Source organism: Heterocephalus glaber, unplaced genomic scaffold, assembly GCF_053883595.1.
Source record: "Heterocephalus glaber isolate CG9 unplaced genomic scaffold, H.glaber_assembly_v1.0 deba00000594, whole genome shotgun sequence".
Lineage (NCBI taxonomy): Eukaryota > Metazoa > Chordata > Mammalia > Rodentia > Bathyergidae > Heterocephalus > Heterocephalus glaber.
Window position 1 is genome coordinate 10,159,394 of NW_028258151.1, and position 23,514 is coordinate 10,182,907.

Sequence of the window (23,514 nt, forward strand, 5' to 3'; positions counted from 1 at the left end):
GAGAATAAAATACTCTTTCTCAGTAGTTTTTTGAAAATTAATGGATCTACTATTTCCAAATTAAGAGTTTTCCAATTTCAAAAAGGTTTGAAACGCTTGTATCAGTCTCCTAAGACAGAACACAAGACAGAAAAAAAAACAGAAGGGGCTAAATTGAGAACTGAAAAGCCTGGCCCAGCACAAACTGAAGTGCAGCTAAGTGAATTTCTCTTGCCTGACCTAGTTCAGTAATAAGACAAATCATTTAGCAAAATGGAGCTCTAGTGTGGCACTGATGACCGACAGAAGCTACAAACTAGATCCTGTCAGTAATACAAAAAGACATTCTATAGTTTCAGTGTGCTGGGTTTCTTTACTTTACCAGCACTGCCAGAGGGAGCACTTACCATGATAATCCCCTTGGCCTGGTGGATTGGTTAGAATAATCTTCATGCAACTGTAAGGTGTATAGTCTGTCCTCTTGCCTTCCTTTCCGAAGCTATGGCGGATATTGTAAGAGTAACCTCTATCAAACTGGTGGAGGGACAAAAGAAAGAAGACAAAAAGAAGAAATAAAGTCAGTCCATACCTGACTAGCGATGTCAGCAACACTGGTTAGAAATAGTGCAAAGCACTATTTTCTACAATAAATTCAATGTTCATGGGCAGACAGACTCACATATATCACCTAGGTCCTTTATAATACAAATAATTTCCTTTAAAAATAAGATATAAAACTTGTAGGAAACACGTTTCTCATGTAGAAGACAGCTAGTGTTCTTTACAGTAGTACCTCAGTATCATTGGTGGACTGGTTCCATGACCCCAGTACATACTAAAATCTCTGAATGCTCACTTCTTACATAAAATGGTATGATAGTTGTATATAACCTGTTCTGCCCCCACCATATGCTTTAAATCATTTCCAGATTACTTATAATAGCCAATATACTATAGGTGTTATATAGTTGGTATATTGTAATGTTTAGGTAATAATGACAAGGAAAAAGCTTGGTACAAATGCAATTTTTTAATAATATTTTTGATCCAAAGTTGGTTGAATCTGTAGCTATGAAATCCAGATATGGAGAACCAGCTGTATATGTTTAAAAAGGAGACTAATCCTTTCCTGAGAAGAATAATCTATTTGTCCTCCTGTAGTTTGATGCCAGGGATTATATAGATGTAGATCACTTTAATCTCTTAACTGATTGAACCCCTTCTTTGCCTAGTTGTCCTGTAGTTCCTGCATCCTATCCATTCCACTTCTGAAATACCTCTTAAAATAATTAATGCTTTCCTCTGCATTTCCACCAAAAAAGCAAGCAGTGAGCAAGTGCTTGATGAATGAACTATTGCAATTGCCTTCTACCTGGAATCCCTGCCTCCAAGTTCATCAAGTAGGCTAATGGCACTGAGGGGACTTTGAAATGAGGGAGATAAGAGAAAAAAAGCAACTAACATTTATTGAAAGGCAATTTAGGTACCACCAGGCATTTTGCTAGATGCTTTCAAAAATGTAATCCCATTTAATCATTTAAATCATCTCAATTCCCATACAATGTTCCACATGAGAAAATTGAAGTTCAAAGAAATGAGGTGATGTAACATAATACAGCTATTAAGTAAATGGCAGAGTTGAAAATCATGTGTAGGTAAGTCTGATTCCAAAGCCCATGTTCTTTCTACAATATTGCACTTTCTCGATGATAAGATACTTAAAAATCATAGGTTCCAATTAAATCCTTTTAGGATATAACTTGTTTCTTTCAGATAATACTTCATCTTGCAGCCCAAAGTCAGGAGTAATCTTTCCCTTCAAACTTCAATAGCTACCTATATGTACCCATTTCTCTCTAGAAGATTATTTCCACTATGTATTTGATTTTTATGACACTTAACTATATTTGTCTTATGATACATTATCCTCTATTTTCTATTAATCACCTAAAGGTGATTAGTTCCTCCTAGACCATAATCTCTTCCAGGTAAAAACCTGTTTATTGGATCTTTGTACCCAGCTCAGTATCAGAGAAAGAAAAAAAGCATAAATTCAATGTGGAAGGACTCCTTGTCTATGACAGAATTTGAAAGGTTAACAGTCACCCCATTACTCTGCTTCCATCAAATGTTTTCTAGTGTCTGGTGGTTAGTGATTTTCCAATTCCACTATTAGTGGGACCCATACTCCATCGGTAAGCCAAAGGCAGACAATGTACCTTTGACAAGATGTTTGACAAGAAACATTTTGCTAGGTGCAATTAAAAATGTAAGCCCATTTAGGGGCCAGGGATTTAGCTCAGTGGTTTTGCTGCCTGATGCGCAAGCACAAGAACCCGAGTTCAATCCCTGGTACCAAAAAAAAAGAAAAAAAAAAGTAAGCCCATTTAACCATTTAAATCACAGAATCTTAGTGTGTGTGTGGGGGGGGGACTATCCTGGAAAGGAGGAGGGAATTAAGGTATCTCATGTTAAGTGATGATTTGGGCAAAAATAGTAACACATAAAACCAAGTTTCTGCTGCATTTTGCTAGTCATGAGTCTTAGACTATAGCAAGTGACAGATTTAAGTCAGAAATTTGTCTCCTATTCTAAGAAATACAAAGTTTAAAAGAAACACTTTGTCTTATTTCTACAGGAGTACAATTCTCAGACTATTCAGTGACTTCTCAAGGCTTTCAAAACCAGAGTAGAACCTGTGAGAGGGTTAAAGAGCATGTCAAATATCCCTACAAGTCACTTTAAGCAATACTTGCTAAATAGTAAGACATCAGAGAGCCCAGAAAACAAATCATTTTCAAAGGGCAAAATCTTCAAGGTTCTGAAACTAATAGAGTGAAATGACTATAAAGAGCTCACAGCTTTTATTTTCATGATTCTTCAAATTTAACATATAAAATGGATATGCTAGAAAGCTCAGAGAATGATTCTCCAGCAAATTCTCATATATGAAATTACTAAGCATAACAAAAAAGTATCATTATATAGACAGAAATAAAAATAAAATGGATTTTGAGTTTATCAATAATTATGCCTACTGGCAATGAACTGAACTTGAATGCACAAAGGTGGAGAGACTACATGTGGGGAAACAGCTAAACCCCTCCATTTTAAGTGACCCCAAGGTACTCTGCTAAAGTAGAGTTGCCCTTTGCTTCCTTTCATGAGGTTCATACTAAAAGCAACATGACACATAGCAGGGCTATTGTGGTCCCAGGCTTTGGAGTCAGTGAGACTTAGACGAAATCCCCAGCCTGGCAGCTTACTGAGAGTACGACTTCAGAGAGAATCAAGATGGCAGAGTGGTGCAGGGCAGCAGAATCCATCCTCTCAGAGATCCAGAATCCAAACACTGAGAAATAACAACTTGAGGTAGGAAAAAGAGAAAGAGATCACCCAGGAATCGGGAAGGAACTGACAGGAAAATTAAAATCTACAGAGAAGTGTTTCAAGCCCTAAAAGATAACAACTTCCAATCCAGACTTATATATCCTGCAAAACTGCCCTTCAAAATTGATGGAGAAATAAGGTATTTACAAGACAAAGAGCCCCTCAAGAAATTCATGACTACCAAACCAGCACTACAAAAAAAAATTCTCAAGGATATTCTAGAAAGACATAATGAAACAAACAATGCCAAAAAATCTAGTAGAATGACTACACCTAAAAGAGTGAGAAGCTTAGTAGAAAGGAGAAAAATATGTGTGTGTGTGTGTAAAATAAATGCATGAAAAATGGTTAGTACTGCTAACCATTAGAGAAATGCAAATTAAAACAACACTGAGATTCCATCTTACTTCAGCAGGAATGGCTATCATCAAAAACTCAAATAATAACAAATGCTGGTGAGGCTGTGGGGAGAAAGGAATCCTTCTAGATTTTTGGTGTGAATATTAACTAGTACAACCACTATTGAAATCAGTATGGATATTCCTCAAAAAACTAAAACTAGAAATGCCATTTGACCCAGCTACTCCCCTTCTAGGTTATCTTCCCAAAAGAGTTAAAGCCATCATACCACAGTGATATATGCATATTCATGTTTATAGCAGCATGATTCATAATAACTAAATCTTTGAAACAGCTTATATGTTGAACAATAGATGAACAACAAAGAAAATGTGATGTATATATACCTAATTGAGAACTATTCTGCCATAAAGGATAAACTTGAACCATCTGTAGAAAAATGGATGCACCTTGAGACCATAACATTAAGTAAAATAAATCAGACACACGAGCTTAATTATTGCATGTTTTCTCTCATATGAGCTACCCAAATATAAATAAAGCAAAATAAAAGGTAGATAATACAGGGGGGAAGTTTCCTAGGAGTTCTTGGTTTATTAATCAAAACACTGTGATTTTATTTCTGCATTTTGTGATGTTTGTATCTGACAGCTTTTTAAAAGTGTAGAAACTTTAGATTTCACTAACCAAGGTTCACTCTGTTTATGATAATATCATTTTGTGTTTTTGTCAAATAAATAAACCTTTGGATATATGAAAAAAAGAAAGTTTAAAACACCAAAAATTAAGAATCAAAGCTGACTCAAAAAAGTCTCATCTCACTTTTCATTTTCCTAATCTGTGCCCCTTCCCTGATGTTTCTTTCCTCTTAAGACTCACACTGTTCCTTGGTTATAAATCCTCACTCATTCATGCTGTATTTGGAATTGAGCCCCGTGCTATACTGAGGACTCTTTCCTGCATTCCAATAATTCCTGAATAAGAGTTCCACTAGTTCCACTCCTACTGTTTTAATTACTGTCTGGCTATCTTTTCATTATTAGTTTTTGGTGCCATAACTCAGATTTGGATCCATCGCTGGACCTTTAGACTTAACCACCAGTCATGCAACACACAGGAGACCTTTGTCTCTAGCCTTCTTTGTGTAGCACATCCACTGAACCGTGGTGAGGACAGATTTTGATGATTAAGATGGAGTACAGATGCTGCTAGACTTTGATGTAGTCAAGTTTCAATAAACTCATTATAAACTGAAAATGTCGTTAAGTTGCAAATGAATTTATACACTTAACCTAAGCTTCACGGGTTGATCACACAGGACACTGAGCAGATCAGTGGTTTACCCCCGTGATCAAATGCTGACTGGGAGCTGCATCAGCTGCCTCTGTCCTGAGTGTCCAAGAAGGGTCCAATTGGGTATCCATGCTTTCATACTGTCTGAAGTTGAACATTTCTAAGTTGGACCATTATAAGTAGAGGACTGTCTGTGTACTGACTGAAGCTAGGTTAGATACCTAGGCTTCTGTTTCCGATGGAAATTCACTCCCTGAGTCCTACAATGGGGGATTTTTTTCCTGCTCTTTGTTTCAAGTGAGACTCTACTTCCTGACTCTTCAGCTGGAAAATCTTTTTCCTGGCTATTAGGCTCATCTCTTCTCTCATATCTATTTCAATTTGCTCTTCAGTCAACTGAAACCTCTCTTCTTACGACCCTGCTGAGAAAGGGCATCACTGCAGTCCTCATACAGTTGGCAAAATTTTACTGGCAAAGTTTACTAATAACTCTCTTTGGCTACAACTGTCCCTTTGCAACTCCTGCAACATCCCCATTTAGTCCACCTATGAGGAAGTCCTAGCAAAAAGAAACAAAAATTTCAGGTGCACAGTGGTCTGTCCACTTTACTTAGTATGAAGAAGCTGAAAATGGCTAAATTCAAACCTCATTCAAGTTACTGAGGCTCTTAATGTTTTCTGAAAAAATTTTCTGACCCAGCAAACCTCCTAGAGCTTTCTCCTACACCCTTTCTTCTACCTCTCCCAGCTCTCCCCTTCATAGCCTTCTCTCCAAAACTGTTCTCCACTACCTGCACCAGGCCCTCTCCTCCTGAAATTCTAAGGTACTTGGGTCCTGTCTCCTGCAGATGAAGCATAGGATGCAGCCAGCACAAGGCCCCATCTAAGGGCATCCAAAAAGATAACATTCAGATGGCATGCCATTGACAAGGGTTCTCTGGACCCCAGAAAAAAAAAGGAAAGATGTAATCAACAATTTAGAGTTGTTCTAAGAACATACTCTCTAGGAATCCCCAATTTATATAATTTATCCTCCTACTAGTTGGACCTAGAAATGCCTCCCTTTGAATTAAAAAAGCCGAATGAAGCACCATTCCTGAAATCCTTCATGAGTCTCCAACTATCCTGTTTCCCACTGAAGACTCAGGGAAGAGAAAAATACTAGGAGCCGTCCCTCAGATCTGTCCCACCTAAACGGATCGATCATGTATCCACAATTGGAAACAACAAAGGGGTGTAACTGAGGCAATCACCATCAATTAGACACAGCATGGAAATATCATTCAGGGTACAGCTGACTTCTCCAACAGCCTCTGCTCTGCCCACACATCTTTCTAAACAGTCTCAGGCCAGAATTCCATGACACACTGCACAAAAATAATATTAATTGGCAAAATGCTTACACGTCTGAGCTCCAGCATTATGAACACAGAATTTTTTAAAAAACCTGGAAAATATACAATGCAAGCTTATGGCATGATAATTAAAAGTTAGAAAAACTTGAAATATTTAATCTACAGCAAGCTCCACAATTGAGAGCGCCCACTGATCTGGACACATGCCAGTGCTATAAGGTAAAAGGGCCTCACTTGCCCGGCCTTTAAAAGGAAAGAAAAAGCCCACAGTCCCTGCTCACTGGGAATCACTGCCTCTTCTCCAGGAAGTAACATCCAGGGCCCTCAGAGCACCACTAAGTTCACAAGTGAGTAGGGAAAAGACCGTACCCCCTGAAGGCGCCCACCACACTTCGTACAGACAATGGGCAACATTTCTTCCCTGCGTTCCTCTCCCTCTTCCTCGGTCACCAACTTCTGCTGGAAGTGAATTTTGTTAGTGTACCTCACAATTTGCCTCTATGCCACCCTCATATTTCCATATCTCCTCTGAAAGCTCTGTATAATTTGCTTCTCAGTTCTACTCCCCACATATACACATATAGCCCAATAAACCTCTTAGGGAGGGATCCTCTCAGGAACTGGGCATGAAAACGCCTCAGGACGGTCATTAGAGGTCCCTGACTCCTCCCCTTCACAACTGTGCCTCTTAAAAGTTTGTCTGACACACCCCAAGGGGAGATGGGGTCCTTTGCCTTTTTCAACCAGTCACCTATTTACAGATTTAAATCAACTACTGGAATTTCCTCTTCATTTGGGCAAAAACTACCCATATTAGATGTATGGAATACAGAACCCACTTAAGCTAGAAGTAGATCTTTTCATGCCCTTCCCCAGCCTTCCCCAAAATCATTTAAGACCAGGACTCAAGAGCATCCCCTGATAATGCAAGGTTTATAGGTGTTGTCTCACTTCCAGTCTATACAATATGCCCACTTTGGCCATTACAAAGCCAATAGGAAAGGATATTAGTTAGTTCAAGATCAGAGAGCAAAAAAATTTCAAACTGAATTTCCCTTACACTACCTTGTCCACTATCTCTTTTAACATGCACTATTCTATGGTCATCACTTTGTGTTTTTTTTTTTCTATTTCCCCTCCTAAGGAATTCCAATACCTGTTTGCCTTAACCTGGGAAAATCAGGAATATACCTGGATTGTTTCACCCCAGGAATTACTGAGGCTTCATATCTGTGAGCACCCTAAATCAAGATTCCCAAAAGACTCCACTTCAGTTGTAAATAACGTCCCTCTATTATTCTGACAGTACCAACCACTCTTCTGGACACTGAATACCTTCCAAGAAGAGTACATGAGGCATCAAAACAAAATTTAAGCTCACTGTGTGTGGTATCTGCTTCATGATATTTCAGCTGCAGGCAAAACAATCTTCACAGACCCAGCCTCTTCTAACATTTTCGTCCTCTTGAAACAAAATGACAACTGAGAAATTTTTGGATTTTGTAGGATGACACCTTTCTCTGACTGCTTCTCCTCTCTACACTATGACTGGGGAGTCAACCCCTCCCTCAGGAGCACAGATCTGTTATGCAAACATGGTTTCAAGCACGCACACTTCGATTTCCTACTTGCTGCTTATCTTTGCTGTGACTTTTCCTCAAGTTAAATTCATCCTCTTTACCTTCATTTTCCTGGACCCACATCTAGAAGCTCCTGCCTCATCCCTCCATACCTGTGGCAAGACCATTCCACCTCAGAAGCTTTGGCAAGCCTTAGCTGAAACAGCACTTCCCACAGCGCCACAGTTCGCTGGTACTGTGCTCCTCCCTCCTCTTCCAGTGAGCACATCTAGCACTTCCCAGACTCCACTCATCAGTCAAAGTGCCATCCTGCTGTGTCCTTTCTCTCATCCATCACTCCTGTTACCTCATCACCCTGGCTTGCCTTCAGCAAGAATCCTGTTAAGGCTGGGGATTTAGCTCAGTGACACTGTGCCTGCCTTGCAACCACAAGGTCCTGAGTTTGATCCCCAGAGTACCTGAAAAAAATAAAAATAAAAAATAAAAAAAGAATCCTGTTAAATATGATTATCCAGAATCCCCTATCCCCATGCTTCTTCATTCTTAACTGATTCCCCCCCAACCTACTTGTCCATGTTGCATTTGGAATTAAGCACAGTATGGTACCCAGGTTTCCTTGCTGTTATTACAATAGTTCCTAATAAAATCTGCTTTGTACTGCTTGACTATCCAGCCCTAGTTTTCTTTTAAAAGAGTAAGCATTCAATACTTGAAAGTCATCAGAGAGACTACGGGGAAAAGGAGCCCTTCTTCAATGACAGATTAGTAATGACAGCCTTTCAGAATCTTCCCTGGAACCCTTTTCCAGTAAAGAAGCCTACTCTACTCACTTATGTGAACATCACTGACATTAACTGTAACTTCAAAAATTAACATTCCAAATATAATTCGCCAACATTTGAAATCAGAAACCACAAATGACCCTCATTCACTTACTAAATAATGTGCTCGAAAAGACGGGATTTAGTAATACTTAAGAGGTGGCTAACTTAGTCTCCCCCTCACTGGTGGAAAAGGGCCAACACTAAACAGCATCAGCAAAAAAATCACAGGAGCAGGCTGACAGCTGTGGAATCATGAGTGCAAGATAAGTTGGCTCCAAGGTTTCTGAAGTTATCAAAATAATTGCAAAATAAAAAACCCGTAACTGACAAATGTTAAGTATGCGATACCTTTATGAAACATTAAAATATTTACATATATTGTTTCAATGATATATTTCTAAGTGCATAAAGATTCAGAATTGTCTTACATTCCTAGACCTATACCTTTTACCACATATAAAAATACAGCAGTTTGTCCAGCTTGTTGCTTTTTTCCTTGTACCATATTTTGTATGCTACTGTCACTTGTTTTCTTTTTTATTCTACTTGCAGATATCTGTACATTCCCCATTCCCCCACCACCTTCATCAACCTCTTTTCAATCTCTCTACATTAGAGCATCAGAAAAAAAAAAAAAAAAAAAAGCCAACAGATAATTAGTTACCTATTACCACCCTCTAGTGGTTACTCATAGGATATAAAAATAACATTTTTCTATTGATCAATGACCAAATGAAAAGACAAGATCTTTTTTTCTTTTTAATGGTAGCAAAGATTTATTAAAGTTAGGAAAAGAAGCAGGCTCTGCAGAGTGAGTCTAGGCCAGGTAAAAGTAGGAAAACAAGTACACCCTACAGTGTGAAGGTGGGCCATCCATCCAAGACAATGGCCAAAGAAACAAGATATTTAGCACACTTTTATTTCCATCCTAAGTATAAAGTTAGTTCCAAAATAACTCTAAGACTGAACTGCTAAAAGGATTTATTTTCCCAAACTCACAACAATGTAGTGAGATATTTCATTTATTAGGTTACATTATCTTCTATTCATCTAAGGCTGGTAACATAATAGGAAAAAATTACACATGATTTTAAAAGCTAGCAATAAATAAGAGAAGAATATATCATAGCCTAAAATGAGAGAAACTTTTAATTTACAGGGACAAGCCAGATTGGTCCTATACAATTTCAGGGACAGAGTAGATGAACACAGATGTATATCCTTCTTTCTAGGCAAGTGCTAAAGGTTAGGAGCTAATAGTTCATACCTGTTTGAGACTATTCCTAAGGCTGCTTCTGAAGGAAATCAAAAAAGACATTCACGAAATAATTCTATCAAGGGAGCAGAATGTACATTAAGTGACAGATAGTTCTTTTTTGAAGGGAATGTAAAAGGCCTTTTGGAGAAATGGTTGATTCCAGAACTAAGACGGAAAATAAAAGATGAGACTGGAGCATCCTGTGGTGCCAAAGAGGCTGTGCTCCCAAAGAGGACAACGGGGTCATGTCAAAGGGCAAGGGACCCAAGCAGAAGGAGCTTCCAGCTGCCAACACTGGAGTAATCTGAGCAACAAAATTAACAACAGCAATAAAATCCGCTGAATGAAACACACATCCAAGGAACACACATGAATAACTATGGGAGAAAGAACAGTTTCTCCTATAGAAGATTCTTATAATGTAGAAGGAATAAGGAAAATAGAAAATAACTATAAGAACACCTTAGTAATGGTTGCAGGCAAGACACTCCAGAGATGCTAAAATTAGTGGGAAAACAGTGTATTTATGTAGTCCCAAAGTGTTTTCCCCAGGATATTTTGAGAAGACAAGACTAACTCTACTGTGGAGAAACATAGCAGACACCACCTTAGCATCACCACTAGTAAGCTGTGCTGATATCATACGCCCTCTGACGTGAGGCTACCAAAAAGAACATCATTCTGGCCGTATTCTTGCCAAGATGTACAGCCTCAATCTAATCATAAGAAAACACCAGACAAACCCAAAGTGAGGGATAGTCTACAAAAACAACAACAAACTGGCCAGTACCCTTTAAAAGTATCAAAGTCATGGAATATAAGGAAAGACTGAGGGAGTGTTGCAGACTAGAAGAAACCGAGGAGGCATGACAATGTAGAATCACGGCTCAGGGCATCAGTAACTAAACTGGTAAAACACGAAGCAAGTTGCTAATTGATAGCATTGTACCAATGTTAAGTTGTGGATTATTACTGCATAACAGCTGTGCAAGATGCTAATTTAGGGGTGAAGAGCACATGGAATTCTTCATACTATTTTTGTAACCTTTCTGTAATTATAAGCTTTTTTCCCAAATAGAAGTTTATATGCCAGAAATGGACTAGTACAACAAACACTACTTCATCTGATTCTCCCAACAGCCCTGCATAGTTGGTATAATTATCCCTATTTTATAGCCAGAAAAAGTGAGAACTGGAAAGCTACACAAAGTGTTCAAACACACACAGTAAGGTGCAATGGAAGGACTGAAAGTCTGGTGTTCTTTCTATCACGTTATGACTAATATTGCACACGCATTTACCCACCCAAGAAGCAGAGATGATCTCTTCTGGAACTATAGTAAAATTTTACAGTGGCTACAATGCTAAAAACAGCAGATGTGATTTTTAGAATCTAGAGGTAACTTTCACTTTACATATGGTACTGAGGAAACAAAAGGGGTTTTCTTGTAATAATAAAGGGCAAATTACTATATATTTAAGTAAAGCCATTTTGATTCACTATAACATCTGGCAAGTCTTCCAGAATAATATAAATTATAACATATTGTTATGATTCCCATTAAGTAAGAAAAGCTGATTTGCAACAAAGATTATTTAGCATCAACATAGATGTTTTATTATTTGGTTCAAAGATATCTAGTATAGAAAACTTAAGTGAATTTTCAGATTTATCTTATTTTTTTCTCCTTCCTATATAAACAAAGTGTAAATACAGTTCATTAAAGAAGTAGCGTACATGGGCCAGGGATTTAGCTCAGTGGTTTCGCCGCCTGCTACGCAAGCACAGGGAGCCGAGTTCGATCACTGGTACCAAAAAAAGAAAAAAAAAAAAGAAGTAGCATACAAACGCCAGAGAGCTATCTGAGGAATAGCAGAATGTTTTTGACCATGAGAAATGTTTCTCCTTTTCCTCTTTTAGTGATAGGTTTCAGGCACCACAGTAAATAGGTTACTTCATCTTGTAAATTATGATAAAGAATTAGAATTAAAGCCACAAAACAAAGTGGTTGTTTTCTTATAGCCAAATAGAGCTGAATTCAATTCTGGATGGATACTGCATATGCAGTGCAGGAAGGTGGCTTCAGCAGGAAAGGCCCATGTAAATGTCATTGTCTGGCCTTAGGTCATCTGTTTGGTTCTCCACTTTACTGTGGTTTTTTACTAAGACACTGAATTTATATCACCTTGTTATTCTTTTAAATGAACTATATGTGAAGGACATGCTAACAGAGAGAGATGACAAGACAAACCAGAAAAATCCAATGTTTTTTCATTTCCACCAATTTAATAATTTTTAAAAGCACATATTATTTCATGTTTGAAGATGCTTTAAATAGCCTAGTAAATCTTTCATATGTTCACACAGAAGAATTTAACATAAAATCAAAATATCTATATTAGTCCAAAATAACCAAGCTAAAGAGAGTATTTGGGAAAAACAAGGTGCTTGCTGAACACTAACCGAGACAACTGGTACACTCCAGCGTGTCATCAGTTTTCAAGTCTATAGTAATCAACAAAAACAAACTACAAATATTGAATTTTATGTATCAATTTTCATACTTTAAGAGCCAATTTTCAAAGCACTTAGTAATTATTATCTCACTCACTTTCACAATATCATTGAAGTACTGCCCCGTGTTGCTTAACAACAGGGATGCATTCTGAGAATTCGTTCTTGGGCTCTTTCATCCTTGAGTCAACATGGAAGCAAGTATGTACACAAACTAGATGGTACAGGCTGCTCATCCCACACAGCCTCCTGACGCCAATGAGAGACCCAGTAAATATGTGAATTTATGGGGCCACTGTCAGTGTAACACAGCATGCTGCTTTATAGTAAGCTTTTTTGTCTTTTTCAGTGCTGGCAATCAAACCTAGGGCTTTGTGCATGCTAAGAGCTCTACTACTGAGTCCCAGTCCTCATCCTATAAATGTTTTTATGTAGAACTCTAAAAAATAATGAAAAGCATTTATTACATAAACCTGTAATATAGGTATTTATCATCATTACATATTATATATTATAAAATTAAATTACTTATTTTACTTGAATAGTTTATCTGAATGCATTATCATGCAAAACACCTATCCTCTTGAAACACACATTATATACACATATATACATGCATACACAGAGAGCAATAAGATAATATGCAGTATTACTCTTATATAATATTTCAAGTTATCCCATCACTACAGAAAGTTCCTGTGGTGGCTATAATTTTTTGGTTATATGTCATGCAGTATTTATTAAAAATTATTTTTCATACTGGTTTATAAAGAAAAGCTGTTCCAGAAGAACTCTTATATTAATTCAAACTGAATCATTTAAATGGTGAGATAGAAACAAGAAAGAATGCTTGGGAAACTGCAAATCTAAGAGTGGCATTCTAAGACCACAGCTTCTAGGATCACAAGTCTACTGGCCAATTCATATGTACATTCATTTCCATGAAAATGTAAAAGCTGCCTCTGTTATCTTCTGTGGCACACAAATTACTAGAACCATAATAAGAAACAAATAAAATTATAGAAATAATATTTTGATATACAATTTTAAAGAGTAATTTGTTGAATACTAGTAATCCCCAAATCAATTTGTTTCTAAAGAAAAAAAATGCATGTATCATTTTAGAAACTTTAGTAGCAGTAGATGAGAGCCCTTTCACCAAGCACCTACATTTGATGATTTATATAAATGCAGAAGAATTTGTTTTCTCTCATAATGCCCAACAATTCCATTTCACACAATCTCCTGCTTGGACTTGTACTGTGCAATGAATGTGCCCCATCCGTGGTTAGGCCTGTATTCCTGCACTGTATTAAACCCAGAATAGGCAATGTGCTGTGACGAAAGGACCTCTCTGTCCTTATATCTCTCTGCCTTATGGCCACTGTTCTCAATAATGAGAGTTTCAAAAATCATGAATTAAATTCCACAGATATGCACATAAAATTGCATATAAATGTATAATGAACTTTCAAATCTCAAATCCTTACCGGTTCAGAGGATCGTTATCTACACTTCTCTTCTGATATGAAAACATCGTGTCTCACAAATCTGCAAAATTAAGCTATCCAACCAATAGACACAGGCTGTTTAGCTCCCAAATTGAGGTGACACAATGTGCAGAGGAAAGTCACCTTAATTCCACTAAGGAAAAAAATGCATTAAGATCCATCTCTCTCAGCTGAGCCTTCATTCAATATGGAAACAAGTAATCTCAAACTCCATGGTTTTGGCTGCTGCTCAACACTATTCCATTCAACTGGGGATTGAACAAAGCAAAATTTTAAAAAGGAGCTTCAATGTGTCTTTGCTTCATTTTTTGCTATACAACACTGACAGCATCTTGTTCATTAATCTTTCTCCCTTAAAGAAATAGCTTGTGGAATATACTGGACACTGGAGGAAAAAGGCAGGAAATAACAGGGATGAGTTTTTAAAAATCTAGAATTTCAAAATTCCATCTAGAGATACAAAGAACTCATGAATGGTAAAGGGAATAAGGAGATACGTTTCAACAAAGATGGAAAGAATTTAATGCTCTGAGGGGCTGACACACAGGCAGGACCAGGGCTGCCTGGAGCTCCTCTCCCTGCCTCTACTGGAATGAAAACAGCTCCGTCCTGGGGACTCCGAGAGTTTGTGTGTGTTGGCTATTTTCCCTCACCTGGTAAAGAGGTACAGTTATAAATTTAAGTCCTCAGAGACTATGAGCCTAGTTGGTAATGACTAATTTGCCAAATTTTCTGGAACCCTCATAATTTTTGGTTTTGTGCACCTTTTGTTGTGCTTCCCACATAAGAAGAGGATGCATTCACGGCTGTTCTGGTTCTGTCTCATAATAAGCAGGCTAGAGAGTTCACGGTGGAAAACATAATTCTTATTCATTGCCTTATTGATATGTGGGAACTTTTACTTTGATAATGATTTAAAGAAGAAATGTCATTTCTAATTTTGTCATTTTAAGACAATAATGTAATAAAATTCTATGTTTGTGCAAAATATTTTGATAGAAGTGACAGGCATTCCAAAGGGAACCGACTCAGGGGTTAAAATAATCAGAAAATATTTCTCATGTACTTCTAAATTTAGATTCTTTAATACCTTGATACCAAGAAATCAGAAGACGCAGGCATTTGTCATTTTTTTATCATTATAGAACTCAAACAATTTTGCTAACAAAATTCTATGTGTAAACTGCCAATTTATGATGGTAACTTCAATAAAAAAAGGTCTCCACCTTTGCAACCCAAAGATTAAGAAACTATATAGGTGTTCCTGAAATCTCACATGAAAACTGATGACCAGTGAGAACACAGCTTCTCATCAGTCATGGCATAGTGACCCCAAAATTCAAATTAAACAATCTTGAATTTATAGTTCAGAATTTGGGGCTCACTTTCTGAAAAAGTCATTTTCTAACCATAATAACAATTATCACTTACTGAGTACTTACTCTGTTCTAGGTACTGTTTTTTTTGTTTTGTTTTTTGTTTTTTTGGTACCGGGGATCGAACTTACGGCTTGTGCCACTCAGCTAAATCCCTGGCCTTCTAGGTACTGTTTCACATATATTATTATTACTTTACAGTTTTTATCTTGCTTAAGTCCTAACAAGACTTTAAAAGCTTCGGTCCCATTTTATAGATAATGGAGCCATGGCTCAGAGGAATAAAGCAACTTGCTTAATAAAACCTGCACAGCCAGACAGTAGTAAAACTGAGATCTGTGTTCAGAATTAACTCCAATGCATTTGATCTGAACATTTTAGTTTTAAAACAAATTAATGTTATATACCTGAAATTTTAAATGCAAGCATCACCTGACAATATTTTCAAAGTATGATTATTCTTCCTATTTCCAAGATAGAAAAGCAGACATCTTAGTCACTTATTTTTTTCTAGATCATACTAACTGATCTGAAACATGTTTTGTATATGGCATAACTATACCAAGAGTTGTCTTGTCTGGTAGTAAGATTAGATTTACTTTATGAAAGTAAAAAGTTAAATCAACTTTGCCAACAGAAATACCTACAATATTTCACAACATTCTGTAAAAACTGTCATGGGATTTGACATTCGGAGAATATATTAGGTAGCTACTGTGAATTACAGACTCTGAAATGCAGTCATTGTGGCATACCTAGCTCTTAATTATCACACAGGATACGATATTTTCTTTTTCAAACAAAAACTCAATTTTTTTATTTTAATCATGCAATTAACTGAATTACTGAAAATACATTGAATGGCACAGTTTATTTCCCCCTGACTAGACTGCCATTTTATAGACATAAGGCTGACAAGAACCTTCACAAGCCCATCTAGGCCACACTGGAAAGCCACTTAAAACTTGTTCATTAGAATCCCCAGAAAAGAATCCATCTTTTCAATGTTGTGTCCAAGTATTTTACAATATTTATAATAAAAAAATTATCTTAGTGGTAGAAAAACAATACTGTTTCTACATAGGTACTAAGAGAAAACCAGCACAATATATAGAGCTGTGATCGCCAAAATTGTTAATAGTGGGTGGGAAAACATGATCAATTTCATGAATACTAAAAGGAAATTAAAGACATTTGCTAACTAGGTGGGCAAGAAAGGTAAAAATCAGTTCCTGCTCTGTGATACTGACAACCATCCAACCAAAGAGTTGAAACAATGCTATCTGGCTTTTATTATAAACCTAAATGAAACAATAGAATATTCAAAAGGTTTATACGCAACTCTTTCGCATTAGTTAACTTTGATTCCTAACATTTTCCCAGACAAGAATTTCTAGTGCCTCTTTTAAAGATGTCGCCATGGCTCAGCAGCCGCCACGATGAGCTAACGGACTAGAAACACGTTTCTCGTGCACACACAATTCATTTCCACATCCACAAGAAAGTAATGGGAAGAACAATTCAATGAAGTTAACCAAAGAGGGAGAACTGAAAAACTGAAGGTTCATAGGCAGCGTGCGAACTTTAATGTATAAATTTTTCTCATTCAATTATACTTCTACAAATCTGTGCTCAAACTCCATTTTCAAAAATGTATCAGTGAGGTGCTGCGCCCACCGGCAGAGGTGGAGCGCCGACATGCTGCTGCTACCGAGCGCCGCGGACGGCCAGGGCATCGCCGTGGCCGGCGCACTGACCTCGGCTACTGCACTCTATCGAGTTGAACCTGTGGGAAGATGGTTTGAAGCTTTTGTAAGAGGAGAAACAGAAATGCTTCTGCCTCTTTCCAGAAGCTGGAGGATAAGAAAGAATTATCGGAGGAATCAGAAGATGAAGAATTGCAGTTAGAAGAATTTCCCATGCTGAAAACACTTGACCCTAAAGACTGGAAGAACCAAGATCATTACGCAGTTCTTGGACTTGGCCGTGTAAGGTACAAAGCTACACAGAGACAGATCAAAGCAGCTTATAAAGCAATGGTTTTAAAACATCACCCAGACAAACGGAAAGCAGCTGGTGAACCAATAAAAGGAGACAATGATTATTTCACCTGCATAACTAAAGCTTATGAAAGGTTATCTGATCCAGTGAAAAGACGAGCATTTAACAGCATACATCCTACTTTTGATAATTCAGTTCCATCTAAAAGTGAAGCAAAAGCCTTTCTCGCTTCCCGGCCATCTTGGCAGCTGCTTTTGGTTGGGGGCCATCCCACACCTACTGCAGGAAGATGGTGGCCACAAAGAAGACGAAAAAAATCTCTGGAGTCCATCAACCCTAGACTCACAACTTGTTATGAAAAGTGGAAAGTACATGCTGGGGTACTTGCTGGGGTACAAGCAGACACTGAAGATGATCAGACAGGGGAAAGGGAAATTGGTCATCCTTGCCAACTGCCCAGCTTTGAGGAAATCTGAAATAGAGTACTATGCCATGTTGGCCAAAACTGGTGACCATCACGACAGTGGCAATAATATCGAACTGGGCACAGCATGTGGAAAATACTACAGAGTATGCACACTGGCGATCATTGATCCAGGTGATTCTGATATCATTAGAAGCATACCAGGACAGGTGAAAAATAAACCATGCAAAATTTTTCATTAATAAAACTTGCCAGAGCTTGTTTTTAAAAAATAAATAAATAAATAAAAGTGAAGCAAAGGTCAATTTCTTTTAAGTGCTTTCTCCAGTGTTTGAAAGGAATTCCAGATGGTCAAATTAAAAAAATGTCCCTAAACTTGGGTGATATGAATTCATCATTTGAAGATGTAGATACATTTTATTTTTTTTGGTATAATTTTGATTCTTGGAGATAATTTTCTTATTTAGATGAAGAAGAAAAAGAAGAAGCGGAATGTTGTGATGAGAGAAGATGGATTGAAAAGCAGAACAGAGCAACAAGGGCACAAAGGAAAAAGAAATGAACAGAATAAGAACATCAGTTGACAATGCTTATAGCTGTGATCCAAGGATAAAAAAATTTAAGGAAGAAGAAAAAGCCAAGAAAGAAGCAGGAAAGAAAGCAAAGGCAGAAGCAAAACAGAAAGAGCAAGAAGATAAAGAAAAACAAAGACAAGCTGAATTAGAAGCTGCTCAGTTGGCTAAGGAGAAACAAGAAGAAGAGAGACAGCAAGCATTACTGGCAAAGAAGGAAAAAGACATCTAGAAAAAAGCCATTAAAAAGGAAAGGCAAAAACTTCAGAACTCATGTAAGACCTGGAATCACTTCTCGGACAATGAGGCGGAACAGGTTAAAATGATGGAAGAAGTGGAAAAACTCTGTGATCAGCTTGAACTAGCAAGTTTACAGTGCTTGAATGCAACACTCATATCGTCTACAAAAGAAGTAGGAAAGGCTGCACTGGAAAAACAGAAGAAATAAATGAGCAAATTAGAAAAGAGAAAGAGGAAGCCAAAGCACACATGTGACAAGCGTCTAAGAATGGAGAGAAGTCAACTGGCGGAGGTAGGAGTAGCAGTAAAAACTGGTCAGAAGATGATCTGCAGTTACTAATTAAAGCTGTGAATCTCTTCCCTGTTAGAACAAATTCAAGATGGGAAGTTACTGCTAATTACATGAACATACATTCTTCTTCTGGTGTCAAAAGAATAGCCAAAGATGTTATTGGCAAAGCAAAGAGTCTTCAGAAGCTTGACCCTCATCAAAAAGATAACATTAACAGAAAGGCTTTTGATAAATTTAGAAAAGAACATGGAGTGGTACCTCAAGCAGATAATGCAACACCATCAGAATGATTTGAAGGCCCGTGCACAGATTTCACCCCTTGGACAACAGAAGAACAAAAGCTTTTGGAACAAGCTCTGAAAGCACACCCAGTAAACACACGAGAGGTAGGAAAAAATTGCAGAAGCAGTTCCTGGCAGGACAAAGAAGGACTGCATGAAACAATATAAGGAACTTGTTGAGATGGTAAAAGCAAAGAAGGCTGCTCAAGAGCAAGTGCTAAATGCAAGTAGAGCCAGGAAGTGACGTAATGACAATCTTCATTGGGTGCATTTTTATAATAAAACTGAAAACACTGTAAAAAAAAAGTATGAGTAATGAACACAGTAAAAAAAATGAAGCAGTCAGAAAGAAAGGAAAGATCCTCAGTATAAATGAAATTGAGGCTTAGAACATCCTTAGTTATCAATATTTTGGCTTCAAGCAAAATCACTCATGTTTTTTTAATTTTAAAACACTGATTTTTTAAAATTAACCCCATTACCTTTAAAAATAAATTAGAAAATGATGCTCTCCAAAATGTTATTATAATATTTAAACTTCTTCGTTGCACTAAATAAGCGCCTTTATTTTCTTTCACAATAAATGCATAAATGAGTACGTGTTAATTAGCAATGATTTTTCAGCAAGTAACAGCAAGTAACAGCAGCTACCGCAAGCAAAGCATCTGCACATGTCTGGCAGCGTGCCAGACAGGTGACACTGCCCTGCTCCTCACAAGAACCACACACAATAGAGGTGACTATTCCTGCACAAACAGGCCAAGGGACAGACTTGGAGGAGTACCCTGCTGCAGGTCAGGTGAACAGTTGTGTCTCACAGACCCAAGTCCTCATTACTCTGCTTCCTCATAACTGCTAAACCTCATCCTAAATCAGGTGAGACAGCAATCTATACTTTAGAAAGAGCTTCCATTTACAGAAAATTTACTCAACTCTTGATCCTCACAAAAAGCACACATTACAGTGTTTCCTTCCTTTTGTGGAGAAGAAAGGCAGACATGAAGCTTTTCAGAGTGGCCAAGGCGAATGGAACAGCTCTCTCCAACCCTCAGACTTTGCCAGTACTGCAGAGCTGAAAGGCACAGGGCTACAGCAAAGACCCCAAGTGGATACGGACCTCAGAAGACTGACTTCTTTCTGGTCTTCATATTTAATCACGTGGTCACCACTGTCATTATTCCCTGAGCATCACTTTAAGCACAGAATTGTATATACATTTTCCTATGCTGGAAAAAACACATTGAAATAGAAAATACATAATTACTCTTCCTAAATTTGTTCCATCACAATTTCTGTGATGATATTTCATTTGCAAATACTGAAATGCTAGGGAATGTAGTGAACAAATAACACTGAAAAGCTGGTTTAAGGGATAAACAGTGTTCTCTTTTGAAAACAATAACACAGAGGCCAACAAACCTGCAAACCTGCAAACCTCCAATCAGGAGAGGTAATGTAATCTCAGATATATAACAAGGTGAGAAAACTGACAAAGAATAACTAGTCAGCATCTGTAAAGTAACAAATCTAAATTACTACATTTGGGTCACATCATAACAAATTACATTACTGGTCACAGACAAACATGCATGCCTACCTATATATCTATATAAGCAGACAGCAGGAAAGGGTATTTTGCCTTTCCTGCATAGCACAGAATAAAGTATTTCATGTCCTGTTGAATATATGGCAGTATATTTGACAGCTTTTTCTACTGTGCAGATGGAAAAGCTTTAAGACTCCAAAAAGAATTCTTCACTTTAAGAAATTTAAACATAAAAAAATTTGAAGTTAATCAGATTCATACATCTTTTCAAATTAAATTCACTAAGTTCACTAAATAATCCTCTTATGTAACTATAAATTTAAACATTGCTTCTCTGCAAGTGTAACCATTAGAAAAATGCAGCTTTCAATGTTTATACTGAGGCTTCTTCTTAGGCATTTAAATAAGATCAAGTGAGTAATGACCTACCACCACATTTAGGCTCAGTAGTACAGCATAATCCTGTTTTTCCTAACAATCATTACCATATTTCTAAGGCTTGGCTTGGATGGCTGGTAGAATTAAATGATGGATGGTCTTATTTTTGAAAAGCTAAATGGCACTGAGTACTTAGGTGAAAGGCACTGTTCTAAGTACTTTCCTTATATTAACTCCATTTAATCCTTACAACAAAGCTTTAAGACAGATACTACTAGGGTCCTCATTTTACACATGAGGAAACTGGCGCATGGGCAGGTTAGACAGTCTGCCAAAAGTAAGGTTACAGCTGGTGTTCTTGGTAAAGCAGAAATTTGAATCTAAGCAATTTGATTTACAGGCACTCAGCTGTTCAGAAAAAATGAACTCCAGATAAAACTGTCCAGTCTTTCCTGAATTTGTTCAGAAAACAAAAGGGAGGAAAAGATAATGCTGCATCATCCTATTTTTCACCCTTTAACTTCTGAAAGCTATACAGCAACAGGAACCTGTTATGATAACTATCACTGTCACCACATATGAACTGACTAGAACTGGTATCAAATGCTTGAGTTTGATGGCAAGGTATATTAGGCACAAGGTCTGTGACTTCAGACAATTCATGCAGTTGTTTTGAGATTCAATCCCAATATATAAAGTAAGATTCAGAAATAGTGTCCTCCTTATGAATTATATTTCCGGGGCAAACAAATACTCACCATAATTCAGGAACATTCATTACAGAAGAATTCCACCTAATAATAAATTTGGAAAGATAACTGACTTGGGAATGATCATTTAAAGGACAGAACTATTTGAAGAAGAGTTGGTGAGGATTTCTAATGGAAGGTTTAGACTATGGATCCTGGTGTTTACAAAACAAAGAATGAAGCACAATTCACTTATGAAGGACTCTTGACAAAAAGGCTGAAACTCAATCTAAGAGCCAGTTCCATTTACAGGAAAAATGGAAAATAAAGTAACAAAATGACACCAGGAGAAAGTAAACAAATTCAGAATGTGAAACATTTTATAGAACTGGCTCATTTCTCCAAGAAGTTAATGGACTGAATAGCAAAAACAATAAAAGAGGAGGTAAAGGATCTCTAAAAGATTTATGAGACAACAGCCAAATGTTACATGACCCCATGGAGATCTTGGTTCAAACAAACCAGATGTAAAAACAAACAAAAAGAAAACATGTTTAAGGAAATTGGAAAAATAAATTTATGGCCTGGACATCAGATGTTACCAAAAAAGTAGTTAATTTTGTCAAGTGGCAAGGTATTATGATTGTACAAGAAAATGTCTGTATCTTTTAAAGGGCACACAAGTTTGCGTGTCAACTTGCCTGAGCTAGGGGTGCCCAGGATCTAACTGGACGTTCTCTCTGGGAATGTCTGAGTGTGTCTGCATGAGACAACATTTGAGCAAACAGGTTGTCATGGGTGTGGGTGGGCATCAGTCAGTCTGCTGAGAGCCTGAGCAGAACAAAAGGCAAAGGAAGGGAAGATGAGCTCTTTCTGCCTGACTGCTTCAGCTGAAACACCATCTTCTCCCGCCCTGGCAAAGGACTCGCACCACTGGCTGCCCTGGGCCTTCTGGCTCAAACTACACGACATCAGCCTTCCTGAGTCGGCAGCTTGTAGCCAGCAGATCACACAATTTCTCAGACTCCAGAGTCACATGAGGCAATTCCCCATAACGTGCATGTGTGTGTTATACTAATCCTATTTCTCTAGAGAACCTTCGCTAATACTCAACACAGTCTGAAACTTGCTTTCAGAAACTCAGCTGTAACATAAAGAAAAGGGATTAATATCTCCAATGTGGAAAATACCGATAACTGTTTAAGATAGTGATGGATATATGGGGACTTGTGTTTGCATATGTCAGAAATATTCCATAATATTAAAATTTTTAAGTATTAAATCCACCTGTTTCATGAGACACTGTGATGGTCATTGGTGAAAAAGCATAAAAAAACTCCAGCTTAGCCATACACGCGGGCAGAGCAGGCGCAGGCTGAGCGCACCCTGCTCAGTTCGGCTTGCTCTGCCCACCTGCGACCAGGAGACCAAACTGGTGAGGACCACCCCCCAGGCACGCCCACCAGCCTACAGCTTAGGTGCCCCACCCCAGGCCTCTTGGCTGTACAGCTACTTGGATCCACACTACAGAGGCACAAGGGGGCATAAAAGCCATTGTCCTGACCTGCAGAAGTGAACAACAGAGACAGGGCCTCTCTCAGGCTCCCTGATAAAAAGTGAAGTCCACTGGAAAAGTGAAGAGAGTCTTTG

The 23,514-nt window shown here is 37.8% G+C and overlaps 1 protein-coding gene and 2 pseudogenes across 11 annotated transcripts in view; 2 read left to right on the top strand and 1 right to left on the bottom strand.

The window, feature by feature from the left end:
- The window catches only part of Prim2 (DNA primase subunit 2), a 397,094-nt gene that overhangs the window by 52,461 nt on the left and 321,119 nt on the right, over positions 1-23,514 (bottom strand). For all 11 annotated transcript variants that reach the window (XM_087204938.1, XM_087204937.1, XM_087204946.1 and 8 more), the window contains one exon: positions 387-513. In XM_087204938.1, the coding sequence (XP_087061064.1) occupies positions 387-513 (127 nt within the window). The remainder of the gene's footprint in view (positions 1-386; positions 514-23,514) is intronic.
- LOC101719123 (dnaJ homolog subfamily C member 2-like) lies at positions 17,140-20,263 on the top strand (annotated as a pseudogene).
- LOC110349507 (large ribosomal subunit protein eL30 pseudogene) lies at positions 17,671-18,325 on the top strand (annotated as a pseudogene).